This window comes from Salmo salar, chromosome 10, assembly GCF_965601325.2.
Source record: "Salmo salar chromosome 10, fSalSal1, whole genome shotgun sequence".
Taxonomy (NCBI): domain Eukaryota; kingdom Metazoa; phylum Chordata; class Actinopteri; order Salmoniformes; family Salmonidae; genus Salmo; species Salmo salar.
The window spans coordinates 44,822,883-44,836,825 of record NC_138300.1 but is presented as its reverse complement, the minus strand read 5'-3'; the positions used below and the strand labels follow the sequence as shown (position 1 = coordinate 44,836,825).

Genomic DNA, 13,943 nt, shown 5'->3' with positions numbered 1-13,943 from the left:
GTGAGTCTGGTGTTTTTTGCTGACTATGCATGAAATCAAAGTCAGTGATTAACCACTTCTTAGTTTGTTAATGTGCAGTACAGCGACTGTCTGGGATAAGTTATTAAGTCACTACTTCCTGCTGTTCTCGTATAGGAAGAGTCTCAAAGCAGAGTACTCATACGTAGAATGTTTATAGTGCTTTTCTCAGACCTAAAGATGCAGAGTGGTTGGTTTTCATTAGTCAGTGCAGTGATGGAGATGTAAGGGTCTTTATGTGGTTTAGTATGGCGAGGGAGGAGGAAAAGGATAGAGGAGGAGGTGATGGAGGCAAAGAGGGGTAGGGAGGTGGAGGAGGAGGGGTAGGGGTAGGGAGGTAGAAGAGGGGTAGGGAGGTGGAGGGGGAGTAGGGAGGTGGAAGGAGGAGGAGGGGATAGAGAGGTGGAGGAGGAGGGGTAGGGGGGAGGCGGGGGTGGGGAGGTGGAGGAGGGGTGTGGGGGAGGAGGGGTAGGGAGGTGGAGGAGGAGGGTTGTGGAGGAGGAGAAGGGGATAGGGAGGAGGAGGGGTAGGGAGGTGGAGGAGGAGAGGCTAGGGAGGTTGAGGAGGGGTGTGGAGGAGGAGGGGTAGGGAGGTGGAGGAGGGGGTAGGGTTGTGGAGGAGGAGAAGGGGATAGGGAGGTGGAGGAGGAGAGGGTAGGGAGGTGGAGGAGGGGTGTGGAGGAGGAGGGGTAGGGAGGTGGAGGGGTAGGGTTGTGGAGGAGAAGGGGATAGGGAGGTGGAGGGGAGGGGGAGGGGTAGAGAGGTGGAGAAGGAAGTGTAGGGAGGTGAAGGAGGAAGAGGGGTAGGAAGGTTTTTCTCTAGCAATAAACGTGTGTGTTTTATCCAGAAATTGGCAGCATACGGATCTCCAGTGAATGATATTCTCTGGAAGTTACCTCATTTTGGGCTTGCCTTTGTTTGTTTGAGGCAGGGACAATGTTTTTTTTTGTACATTTAAAAAACGCCCTCTTGAAGGAAACTAACTGCATAACTGGACTCTTGTTGTTGCCTTTAGAAACATACACACTGCACATCTCTACAGTAGAAATACTCAAGAAAATAAACAATGACGATCCAGATGAGAATGATCTATGGTCATCTATGTTCATTCATCAATAACACGTCATGGCTCTCTACTAGTAATGGAACAACATCAGTGACCCGACTAGTTTTCTAAAACATCTGTGGAATAATACTATTACTTTGGATTGGTCTAATTAACTGCAAAACTGCAACGTTTCAAAAGTCTGTTTTTGTTGTTTTTTGGTCCAGATAGTCTTTTGACACCCAACACAAAAGCAGCAACATGTTTTCCCATGCAAGAAATCCACACACAACCCTCTCATGCATGTCACATCTCAATGCCTTATGCCTCTCTGTGTTCGTCAGGTCCCTTTATGCTAGTATTTGCATTGTGTGCGCTGTGGAAGCCACAGCCACTGAATAGGACTTCCAAATGGCTCCCTATTTCCTACATAGTACACTAATTTTGACCAGAGCCCTATGGGCACTATTTAGGGAATGTGGTGCCATTTGGGACACAGCCTCTGTGTTGCGTAGGAGAGCACACATGAAAGGGATTAACCATTTACCACAGACTGTATCTAGCTAGGACCCCTTTGAAGCCAATGAAGAGCCTCGGGCTCCATGTAAAAAAAGACCTCAGCTTGGAAACACATGGAGCCTCTTATGAACGTCATTACATCACTTTCCAAGTAAATCTAATCTGGAGGGTCTGAGAGAGACTGCCGATGGGTTGGCTAACTGCAGGTTAGCCCTGGTCAGGAGGTTCCTGGCTGAACGTGTTCAATGTTGTGTCACGTAGAGAGCACTTAATGCAACATGTTGCCAGTAAAGCATTTGAACCAATCTTTTACTGGGAGTTTTTATAATATGATCAGCTGTATTTTTTGGGGCCAAATTAGATTGGCCCGTCAAGTGTTCCAATTTCGGGTGACCCACAATATAAAAATGAAATGCTTCTAAATTGAATCGCTGCTGAGGGCATTGACAGGTTTGCGGTTTGCTCTGAAACACACGATACTCAGGTTTACCTGGGCCGAAGAGAGAGATAGAGAGAGGAAGAGCGAGAGACTAGTAGCACATGACAACAGAGATAATGTCTTAATTCTCTTCTACAGTACTTACTATGGTGATATCAGTCTCACTCCCTGACTGCTCTGCTCTTCTTGTAATCTCCACTCAGACATGTCTGACCCAGGGCTGAGAAAGCAGACTGCTGTATACACACACACACCTGGGAAAGCATATCGCTGTATACACACACACCTGAGAAAGCATATCGCTGCAGATACACACACACCTGAGAAAGCAGACCGCTGTATACACACACACACCTGGGAAAGCATATCGCTGTATACACACACACACCTGAGAAAGCATATCGCTGTATACACACACACCTGAGAAAGCAGACTGCTGTATACACACACACACCTGGGAAAGCATATCGCTGTATACACACACACCTGAGAAAGCATATCGCTGCAGATACACACACACCTGAGAAAGCATATCGCTGCTGATACACACACACCTGAGAAAGCCGACCGCTGTATACACACACACACCTGGGAAAGCATATCGCTGTATACACACACACACCTGAGAAAGCATATCGCTGTATACACACACACCTGAGAAAGCAGACCGCTGTATACACACACACACCTGGGAAAGCATATCGCTGTATACACACACACACCTGAGAAAGCATATCGCTGTATACACACACACCTGAGAAAGCAGACTGCTGTATACACACACACACCTGAGAAAGCATATCGCTGTATACACACACACCTGAGAAAGCATATCGCTGTATACACACACACCTGAGAAAGCAGACCGCTGTATACACACACACACCTGAGAAAGCATATTGCTGTATACACACACACTTGAGAAAGCAGATTGCTACAGACACACACACACCTGAGAAAGCAGATTGCTACAGACACACACACACACCTGAGAAAGCAGATCGCTGCAGACACACACACACACACACACCTGAGAAAGCAGATCACTGCAGACACACACACACACACACCTGAGAAAGCAGATCACTGCAGACACACACAAATCAAATCAAATTTATTTATATAGCCCTTCGTACATCAGCTGATATCTCAAAGTGCTGTACAGAAACCCAGCCTAAAACCCCAAACAGCAAGCAATGCATGTGAAAGAAGCACGGTGGCTAGGAAAAACTCCCTAGGAAAAACTCCCTAGAAAGGCCAAAAACCTAGGAAGAAACCTAGAGAGGAACCAGGCTATGAGGGGTGGCCAGTCCTCTTCTGGCTGTGCCGGGTGGATATTATAACAGAACATGGTCAAGATGTTAAAATGTTCATAAATGACCAGCATGGTCAAATAATAATAATCATAGTAGTTGTCGAGGGTGCAACAAGCACGTCCGGTGAACAGGTCAGGGTTCCATAGCCGCAGGCAGAACAGTTGAAACTGGAGCAGCAGCACGGCCAGGTGGACTGGGGACAGCAAGGAGTCATCATGCCAGGTAGTCCTGAGGCATGGTCCTAGGGCTCAGGTCCTCCGAGAGAAAGAAAGAAAGAGAGAAAGAAAGAGAGAATTAGAGAGAGCATATTTAAATTCACACAGGACACCGGATAAGACAAGATAAATACTCCAGATGTAACAGACTGACCCTAGCCCCCCGACACATAAACTACTGCAACATAAATACTGGAGGCTGAGACAGGAGGGATCAGAAGACACTGTGGCCCCATCCGATGATACCCCCAGACAGGGCCAAACAGGCAGGATATAACCCCACCCACTTTGCCAAAGCACAGCCCCCACACCACGAGAGGGATGTCTCCAACCACCAACTTACTGTCCTAAGACAAGGCCGAGTATAGCCCACACACACACACCTGAGAAAGCAGATCACTGCAGACACACACACACACCTGAGAAAGAAGATCGCTACAGATGGAGCTCTAAAACTCTCCAAGCCCCATCTGAAGAAAGCCTAGTTTCCTACTGTTAAATGATACAGGATACCATGTTGTCCCACTTCATGCTACATTTAAGGTATTCTGTGTGCATCGGGAGTCACTAGTGTTCCCATGACTCCCAGCTGCCTGCCTCTGTCTCTACTCACAGCCATTACAGTCCAACTGCAAATCTCAGCAGCCTGCATGCCTGGGGCTATGCTAAGGCTTATACCATACTCTGGATATGTTTTTTGCGGTTGGCTACTGTGTTTTCATAAGCTGGCTTTATGTACTGTACGGATGAAAGTGTCAGGTATTGCGAATGTATGTTGTTTATTATACAGTGGGGGGAAAAAGTATTTGATCCCCTGCTGATTTTGTATGTTTGCCCACTGACAAAGAAATGATCAGTCTATAATTTTAATGTTAGGTTTATTTGAACAGTGAGAGATAGAATAACAACAAAAATATCGAGAAAAACGCATGTCAAAAATGTTATGAATTGATTTGCATTTTAATGAGGGAAATACGTATTTGACCCCCTCTCAATCAGAAAGATTTCTGTCTCCCAGGTGTCTTTTATCCTAACCGCAGCTTGATACCTGTATAAAAGACACCTGTCCACAGAAGCAATCAATCAATCAGATTCCAAACTCTCCACCATGGCCAAGACCAAAGAGCTCTCCAAGGATGTCAGGGACAAGATTGTAGACCTACACAAGGCTGGAATGGGCTACAAGACCATCACCAAGCAGCTTGGTGAGAAGGTGACAACATTTAGTGCGATTATTCGCAAATGGAAGAAACACAAAAGAACTGTCAATCTCCCTCGGCCTGGGGCTCCATGCAAGATCTCACCTCGTGGAGTTGCAATGATCATGAGAACAGTGAGGAATCAGCGCAGAACTACACGGGAGGATCTTGTCAATAATCTCAAGGCAGCTGGGACCATAGTCACCAAGAAAACAATTGGTAACACACTACGCCGTGAAGGACTGAAATCCTGCAAAGGTGCCCCTGCTCAAGAATACATATACATGCCCGTCTGAAGTTTGCCAATTAACATCTGAATGATTCAGAGGACAACTGGTGAAAGTGTTGTGGTCAGATGAGACCAAAATGGAGCTCTTTGGCATCAACTCAACTCACCGTGTTTGGAGGAGGAGGAATGCTGCCTATGACCCCAAGAACACCATCTCCACCGTCAAACATGGAGGTAGAAACATTAGAAACACCTTCAATCAGAGGCAACGATAAACAGCTGCCTCCAATTGAAGGCCCCAATCCCAATTACCTAAACATAGAAATAGAATGACTAGACGGAACATAGAAATACACTAACATAGAACAGACCAAAACCCCGGAATACATAAATCAACCACCCCTCTACATAAACACACACCCCGAACATATAAAACAAATACCCCCCTGCCACGTCCTGACCAAACTACAATAACAGATAACCCCTTTACTGGTCAGAACGTGACAGTACCCCCCCCCCCCCCAAAAGGTGCCGACCCCGGATGCACCTCACACAATTTTTTTTTAAATAAACACAAAAATAAATCCTCCCGTGCTACACCCCCCCTCCCCAAACCTCCTACTGTGGAGGTGGCTCAGGCTCAGGCCTTAGTCCCCCACCTGACCAGTCCACCCCTACTGAATACCTCGGCCTGAAGCGTGTCACTGTAGACCCTGGACTGTATTCTGGGAGCTCCGGACTGTAGGCCGACTCTGGGAGCTCCGGACTGTGGGCCGTCTCACTCGGTTCCGGACAGTGGGCCGTCTCTCTACGAGGCACTGTCGTCAGACACTCTGGACGAGGCACTGTCGCCGGAAGTTCTGGACGAGGCACTGTCGCCGGAAGTTCTGGACGAGGCACTGTTGCCGGACACTCTGGACGAGGCACTGTTGCCGGACACTCTGGACGAGGCACTGTCGCCGGACACTCTGGACGAGGCACTGTCGCCGGACACTCTGGACGAGGCACTGTCGCCGGACACTCTGGACGAGGCACTGTCGCCGGACACTCTGGACGAGGCACTGTCGCCGGACACTCTGGACGAGGCACTGTCGCCGGAAGTTCTGGACGAGGCACTGTCGCCGGAAGTTCTGGACGAGGCACTGTCGCCGGAAGTTCTGGACGAGGCACTGTCGCCGGAAGTTCTGGACGAGGCACTGTTGCCGGAAGGCCTGGTGCATGGGGCTGGCTTAGGATGCGCCAGACTAAGGACACGCACCACAGGGCTAGTACGAGGAGCAGGGACAGGACGAGCTGGACTGGGCTGATGCACTGGAAGCCTGGTGCGTGGGGCTCTTACTGGAGGTATCAGACTGGAGACACGCACCCCAAGGCTAGTGCGAGGAGCAGGAACAGGATGTACTGGACTGGGCTGACGCACTGGAAGCCTGGTGCGTGGGGCTGGCTTAGGATACGCCAGACTGGAAACACGCACCTCAGGGCTAGTGCGAGGAGTGGGAACAGGATACACTGGGCCGTGAAGCATTACTGGAGGTCTGGACCACACAACCCCTACGGGCTGAGTGCTCACTCGGGCATGGCACTTGCGAGGGGCTAGAATCATTCTCACCGGACTGTTCGTGCGCATAGGCGAGATCGTGCGCACTTCCGCATAGTACGGTGCTCCTTTGATCCTCTGTTCCCCATAATAAGCACGGATAGTTGGCTCAGGTCTACTGCCTGCCCTAGCCAAACTACCTGTGTGCCCCACCAAAAAACATTATTGGGGCTGCCTCTCCGGCTTCCTTGCCAGCCGTGTTCCCCAGTAGCGTTCCCAGTCTTCTTTAGACTTCCTCCATGGGCCCTCTCCGGCCAGAATCTCCTCCCAAGTCCACGACTCTAGATAACTCCTCTGCTGCTCCTTCCTCCGCTGCTTGGTCCGTTGTTGGTGGGAGGTTCTGTAACGGTCATCGTAGGAAGTGGACCAAGGCGCAGCGGGTTGAGTGCTCATTTTAACTTTTAATAAAGAACACTGAAAATACAAAACAAGAAAACACACGAACACACAGTAATGCAGGCTACACACAGCAATGTACAAACAACCTCCCACAATTCCCATAACAAACACACTCCTAATTATAGGACCTTCAATCAGAGGCAACGATAAACAGCTGCCTCCAATTGAAGGCCCCAATCCCAATTACCTAAACATAGAAATAGAATGACTAGACAGAACATAGAAATACACTAACATAGAACATAGACCAAAACCCCGGAATACATAAATCAAACACCCCTCTACATAAACACACACCCCAAACCATATAAAACAAATACCCCCCTGCCACGTCCTGACCAAACTACAATAACAGATAACCCCTTTACTGGTCAGAACATGACAGCCTCCTACAAAGTAAGACAACCACAGTGACCACACTGGGTTTAGCAAACTTGGTACATGTTTTCACCAGCCTCTAACTACCCTTTTCAGGATGCACTGGGGTCAAGAGACGCAGCTCCTCTCCTCGCCATAGTCTCTAGCGCTGGGCCAAACCTCAGCCCTTTATCCAGATGACTGATCTGGAAGTGATTATTCTCTTCATGTTTTTTCTGATATTTACATTAGCCAGTGTTCTCTTCGTTAGCAAGAGGTCCACACGTATATGGCAAAGGTCAGTGGGATGTTAGATCATTCTTCCAGCTGGACTAGAACTCTGCTGCTGCAGGCCTGCTACACAGAGCTGGGTGGCAGAACACTGTGTACAATTACATTGTTTGCTAAGAGTCCCAAAAATTAGAACCGAGCATGGAAAAAGGTCCTTTCATTACTCAGCCCCCTGGTCTTGGAATTCCCTCCAAGCCAACCTACAAATAGATAAACAGGTTCTTGAGATATGTAGTTGTTTGTAGTTGTCACCTGATGTCTCTAGTTTGTGTTGCGTTATGTAAGGAAGCATGTTGTTTTACTTCACACACATCCACTATTAGTTTGTGTTGCGTTATGTAAGGAAGCATGTTGTTTTACTTCACACACATCCACTATTAGTTTGTGTTGCGTTATGTAAGGAAGCATGTTGTTTTACTTCACACACATCCACTATTAGTTTGCTGTTGAATTTGTGCGGTTGCCAGTGTCTTTTGTCTGTTTTGTCTTAAATGTTTATTGTATTTTTTATCCCAGCCCATCCCCACAGGAGGCCTTTTGCCTCTTGCCAAGCAGTCAATGTAAATAGTACTTTTTTCTTAATTGATAGCCTGTTTAAATAAAGGTTAAATAAAACATGTAAAAAATAGAATCAGCCCAGGTTAAATGGATGGATTCATCAGTATACTGTATTTACAGAGGATTGGTTGGGATAACACACAACAGTCAGGTAAAAACTGTACATGGATACAAGAGTGTACTGTATATGAAGTAAACAAAGGTCCCAGACTTTAGAATACTGCTGCTGGGCAAAAAGTATACTATAGTTAAAGAAATGAGAGACCCGCACACAGAATATGGGCCCCAAGCACTATACCATGTGTGACCTCATTTCTTTACCTACAGCAGGAAATAGCCTAGGACTATGGCTTGTGAATACTGGGAAAGGAATGTATGTTTTTATTGCCTTGTTCATACAACACAAAATTAGCATTTTGACATACATGTCATTGCCTCATTACTTTTTTAGTAACATGAAACATTGCATGTAATAATTACATTGTTCAGTTTAATGTGCTCAACTTTCATTGAGGGAATTTCCCCCCATTGCATGTGATGGCACTACTTACCCCATCCTTACATCACCAATACACAGTCATCTATGACCCCCTGCATTCCTGCTGTCAAAACAGGTTGAAAAGAACCAAGTGATGGGTGGGGATCATGTCTCCCCTCATAGACGTACTTTACCCTGACTTGTGTATGCTATTGACCACTCTTTCTCTCGCCCTCTCTCGCTCTCTTTCTCTCACTCTCTCTCCTCTCCCCTTTCTCCCTCTCTCTCTCTTCTCTTTCTATCTCTCACTCTCTCTCTTTCTCTCACTCTCACTCTCTCTCCTCTCCCCCTTTCTCCCTATCTCTCCTCTCTCCCATCTCTTTCTATCGCTCTCTCTCTCGCTCTCTCACTCTCTCTCACTCTCTCTCCTCTCCCCCTTTCTCCCTCTCTCTCTTCTCTTTCTATCTCTCACTCTCTCTCTCTCTCTCACTCTCACTCTCTCTCCTCTCCCCCTTTCTCCCTATCTCTCCTCTCTCCCATCTCTTTCTCTCGCTCTCTTTCTTTCTCTCTCTCACTCTCACTCTCTCTCCTCTCCCCCTTTCTCTCTCTCTCTCTCTTCTCTTTCTATCTCTCCTCTCTCCCATCTCTCTCATCTCTTTCTCTCGCTCTCTCTCGCTCTCTCTCTCACTCTCTCTCACTCTCTCTCCTCTCCCCCTTTCTCCCTCTCTCTCTCTCTTCTCTTTCTATCTCTCTCCCATCTCTCGCATCTCTTTCTATCGCATCTCTTTCTATTTCATCTCTCTCCCATCTGCAGGGTCCAGCGGGCCTGATCGGTACGTCAGGGGGAGCTGGAGATCCTGGTGAAAAGGTAGAGTGGGGTTGTTTCTGCCACTAGGCTTTGAGTGGATTAGCCAGACGCTGAGGGCCAGGCAGACAGACAGACCGAGAGACAGACAGACTTAGACAAACACTGACCACCCTCACATCCATATCAATAACAATATCATAAACATCACCCAATATCATAAACATCACCCAATATCATAAACATCACCCAATATCATAAACATCACCCAGCAATTACTGTGTTCCCACTGTCTCCTTAGACTTCACTCAACCAACCCTGCATCTCAGTCTCACACATTGAAATGTAACTTGAAATGTAAAGTGATCTTTTGAACTTTTTGGCAAAGAAAGCAAACACACACACACACACACACACACACCACACACTCAGCTGGGTCATGCTCCTTAAATATGTGATTCATTTTAAGTCTCCATGCTGTATGAGGATAGAGAGACCCCTCGGGGATGTTTCCCAACAAGTTCCTGTGCTTATGACAACACTAAACCCCAATCATCACCCTTCAACCCTCAACCATCAGAACTCAGCTTCCCCTGCTGCTCCCTGACTGTTGACTTAAATTACTTTACTGAGTTCCTGACTGCTGATTATTGACAGACACTCAGTTGGATGCCCCGGTCCAGCTCCCTAGCCTACCCAGAAACACCTTCTCTCTGTCAGAACATTGCTCTAAAATGCCTGCTCTCTCAGACAGACCTACACCTCTCTCTTTCCATTTTTCTCTCTCACTATCTTTCTCTCTCTCTCTCTCCCTCTCTCTATATATCTAACTCCCCCCTCTCTCTATCTTTATCTCTCTCACTCTCTCTCTCTTCCTCTCTCTCTCTCTCCCTCTCTCTATATATCTAACTCCCTCTCTCTCTCTCTCTCTCTCTCTCTCTCTCACTCTCTTTCTCTCTCTCTCCCTCTCTCTATATATCTAACTCCCCCTCTCCCTCTCTCTATATATCTAACTCTCTCTCTCTCTCTCTCTCTCTCTCACTCTCTCTCTCTCTATCTCTCTCTCTCTTTATCTCTCTCTCTCTCTCTCTCTCTCTCTCTCTCTCTCTCTCTCTCTCCCCTCTCCCTCTCTCTATATATCTAACTCCCTCTCTCTCTCTCTCTCTCTCTCTCTCAGACAGACCTACGTCGTTGCCCCTCCTATTACTTACATTGTATCTGTCAGCACCAGAACCAGCCGTACCCTGTCAGCCAGTGAATTCCTTTCAGATTAAATACATTTAATCCAATTACACAGTTTGATTTAGACAGATTTTTCAAATACAGAGCTCTAAATCTATTCTTTGTTTTTAAGTACTGTAGGCTGGTTACAGTGAGGGAGTAGTTTATCAGTGCTTGTACAGTCAAGACAGGAGAACAGTGGATTAAAACATAAATGATACAGACTGTTAGAGACTAGAGGAGAGACCCAGTCAGACTGTTAGAGACTAGAGGAGAGACCCAGTCAGGCTGTTAGATACTAGAGGAGAGACCCAGTCAGGCTGTTAGGTACTAGAGGAGAGACCCAGTCAGACTGTTAGATACTAGAGGAGAGACCCAGTCAGACTGTTAGATACTAGAGGAGAGACCCAGTCAGGCTGTTAGATACTAGAGGAGAGACCCAGTCAGACTGTTAGATACTAGAGGAGAGACCCAGTCAGACTGTTAGATACTAGAGGAGAGACCCAGTCAGACTGTTAGATACTAGAGGAGAGACCCAGTCAGACTGTTAGATACTAGAGGAGAGACCCAGTCAGACTGTTAGATACTAGAGGAGAGACCCAGGCAGACTGTTAGATACTAGAGGAGAGACCCAGTCAGACTGTTTGATACTAGAGGAGAGAACCAGTCAGACTGTTAGATACTAGAGGAGAGACCCAGTCAGACTGTTTGATACTAGAGGAGAGACCCAGTCAGACTGTTAGATACTAGAGGAGAGACCCAGTCAGACTGTTAGATACTAGAGGAGAGACCCAGTCAGGCTGTTAGATACTAGAGGAGAGACCCAGTCAGGCTGTTAGATACTAGAGGAGAGACCCAGTCAGACTGTTAAATACTGGAGGAGAGACCCAGTCAGGCTGTTAGATACTAGAGGAGAGACCCAGTCAGACTGTTTGATACTAGAGGAGAGAACCAGTCAGACTGTTAGATACTAGAGGAGAGACCCAGTCAGACTGTTTGATACTAGAGGAGAGACCCAGTCAGACTGTTAGATACTAGAGGAGAGACCCAGTCAGACTGTTTGATACTAGAGGAGAGAACCAGTCAGACTGTTAGATACTAGAGGAGAGACCCAGTCAGACTGTTTGATACTAGAGGAGAGACCCAGTCAGACTGTTAGATACTAGAGGAGAGACCCAGTCAGACTGTTAGATACTAGAGGAGAGACCCAGTCAGACTGTTAGATACTAGAGGAGAGACCCAGTCAGGCTGTTAGATACTAGAGGAGAGACCCAGTCAGACTGTTAGATACTAGAGGAGAGACCCAGTCAGGCTGTTAGATACTAGAGGAGAGACCCAGTCAGGCTGTTAGATGCTAGAGGAGAGACCCAGTCAGGCTGTTAGATACTAGAGGAGAGACCCAGTCAGACTGTTAGATACTAGAGGAGAGACCCAGTCAGGCTGTTAGATACTAGAGGAGAGACCCAGTCAGGCTCATCCATCCACAACCTACAGAGTTTTACTGTAACAAGCTGGCCAGTCCTGTTACATAGTGTGAGTGGGATATACTATAGACAGACATTAGTATCCACTTTAAATGCCCACTCTGTGATATTGACAGCTGTCACTCTAGCCTGTACTGTGTTCTGGAGGCTCTCAAAATCCTCTCAAATCCTGTGGAGCCGATAGGTTAATGGTTGGATGTATGGAGTTGCAGGTCGGTGGTGGTGCAGGTTAACGATCCTTCTCCTGTGCTTGTGTTTCCCAGGGTGACCGTGGTCCTGCAGGTCCATTGGGTCCTCCTGGGGAGATGGGGTCCAGGGTAAGTACAGAACTAAGTACACAATGTCTATATGCACCACTTAGAGAGAGTGTCTGGAAGCATTACATTGGTGGCAGGTTGGCAGCTCAGTCCCTGCCTCCCAGGAGTTTGGAGGCATATCAAAAGCACTTTTTGTTATCTTAGTTTCTGTCTTTTCTGTGTTTGATCAACTGTAACTCTGAACCTCAAGGCAGTATCTATAAATGATGTAACTACTGTATGGCTCTGTCCCATATCTCAATATAAATGCTATTTCCTCTTTAGCGTTCGGGATACCTGTCTTAGAGCTCTGTACACTATCCCCCTATGTTCTCTTCCCCTGTCTATCTGTGAATGCTTTTCTGTAGTTCCTCTCTCTCTGTCTGTCTGTGAATGTTCTTCTGTAGCCTTGACCTATGTCCCTCTCTCTCTGTGTCGGTCTGTGAATGTTCTTCTGTAGCCTTGACCTGGGTCCCTCTCTCTCTGTGTCTGTCTGTGAATGCTCTCCTGTAGCCTTGACCGGTGTAACTGTCTCTCTCTGTGTCTGTCTGTGAATGCTCTTCTGTAGCCTTGACCTGTGTCCCTCTCTCTGTGTCTGTCTGTGAATGTTCTTCTGTAGCCTTGACCTGTGTCCCTCTCTCTGTGTCTGTCTGTGAATGCTCTTCTGTAGCCTTGACCTATGTCTCTCCCTCTCTCTCTCTCCCTGTGGTTAAGCCCTGTCTGTGTCTGTGAGCGTTCTAGTGTAGCAGAGCTTTGTGAGCACTGCAGTGTTCTGTGGAGTGTCTGGAGACAGAGAGAGACTGGTTGATGTTCCTTGCTGGATTAGGGCCTGTGGACAGACAGCTCCAGCTTTGTGTCTTTGGTCACCAGCCCTGAGCTTCTGGCTGGCTGGCTCCCTGGCTGATCGTCTGGCTGCTGACGGGCTGCTTGTCTCCTTGGCTGGCTGGCTGGCTGGCTGGCTGGCTGACTGGATGGATGGCTGACTGGCTGCCTGTCTCCTTGGCAGCCTCGCTGGCTGGCTGGCTAACTGGTTGACTTGCTGGCTGTCTGGCTGACAGGTTGGCTGGCTGGCTGGCTGGCTGGCTGGCTGACTGGCTGCCTGTCTCCTTGGCAGCCTCGCTGGCTGGCTGGCTGGCTAACTGGTTGACTTGCTGGCTGTCTGGCTGACAGGTTGGCTGGCTGGCTGGCTGGCTGGCTGGCTGGCTGGCTGGCTGGCTGGCTGGCTGGCTGGCTGACTGACTGGATGGTTGGCTGGCTGGCTTCAGCCAGTTAGTGGGATGAGTGATGGTGGCCCTGGCCAAACCTTCCTGTCCCGTAACAGCCACACTGCAGACAAGCAAAACCACAAAGTCAAGGGCTTCAGGAATAATTCAGTGTTGATGTCAGGGTCCTTGTAAAATACAGTTTTCTTTTGGAATGATTGCATAACAGGGATGGAGTTTCATTTTAATGATTTTATTTTAGTTAACCGTTGGCAT

General features: G+C 47.7%; 1 protein-coding gene across 1 annotated transcript in view; it reads left to right on the top strand.

Moving 5' to 3' along the window:
• The window catches only part of col24a1 (collagen type XXIV alpha 1), a 199,944-nt gene that overhangs the window by 95,425 nt on the left and 90,576 nt on the right, over window positions 1–13,943 (top strand). Inside the window, exons 25-26 of the mRNA XM_014123375.3 lie at window positions 9,474–9,527; window positions 12,433–12,486. Of these exons, the coding sequence (XP_013978850.3) occupies window positions 9,474–9,527; window positions 12,433–12,486 (108 nt within the window). The remainder of the gene's footprint in view (window positions 1–9,473; window positions 9,528–12,432; window positions 12,487–13,943) is intronic.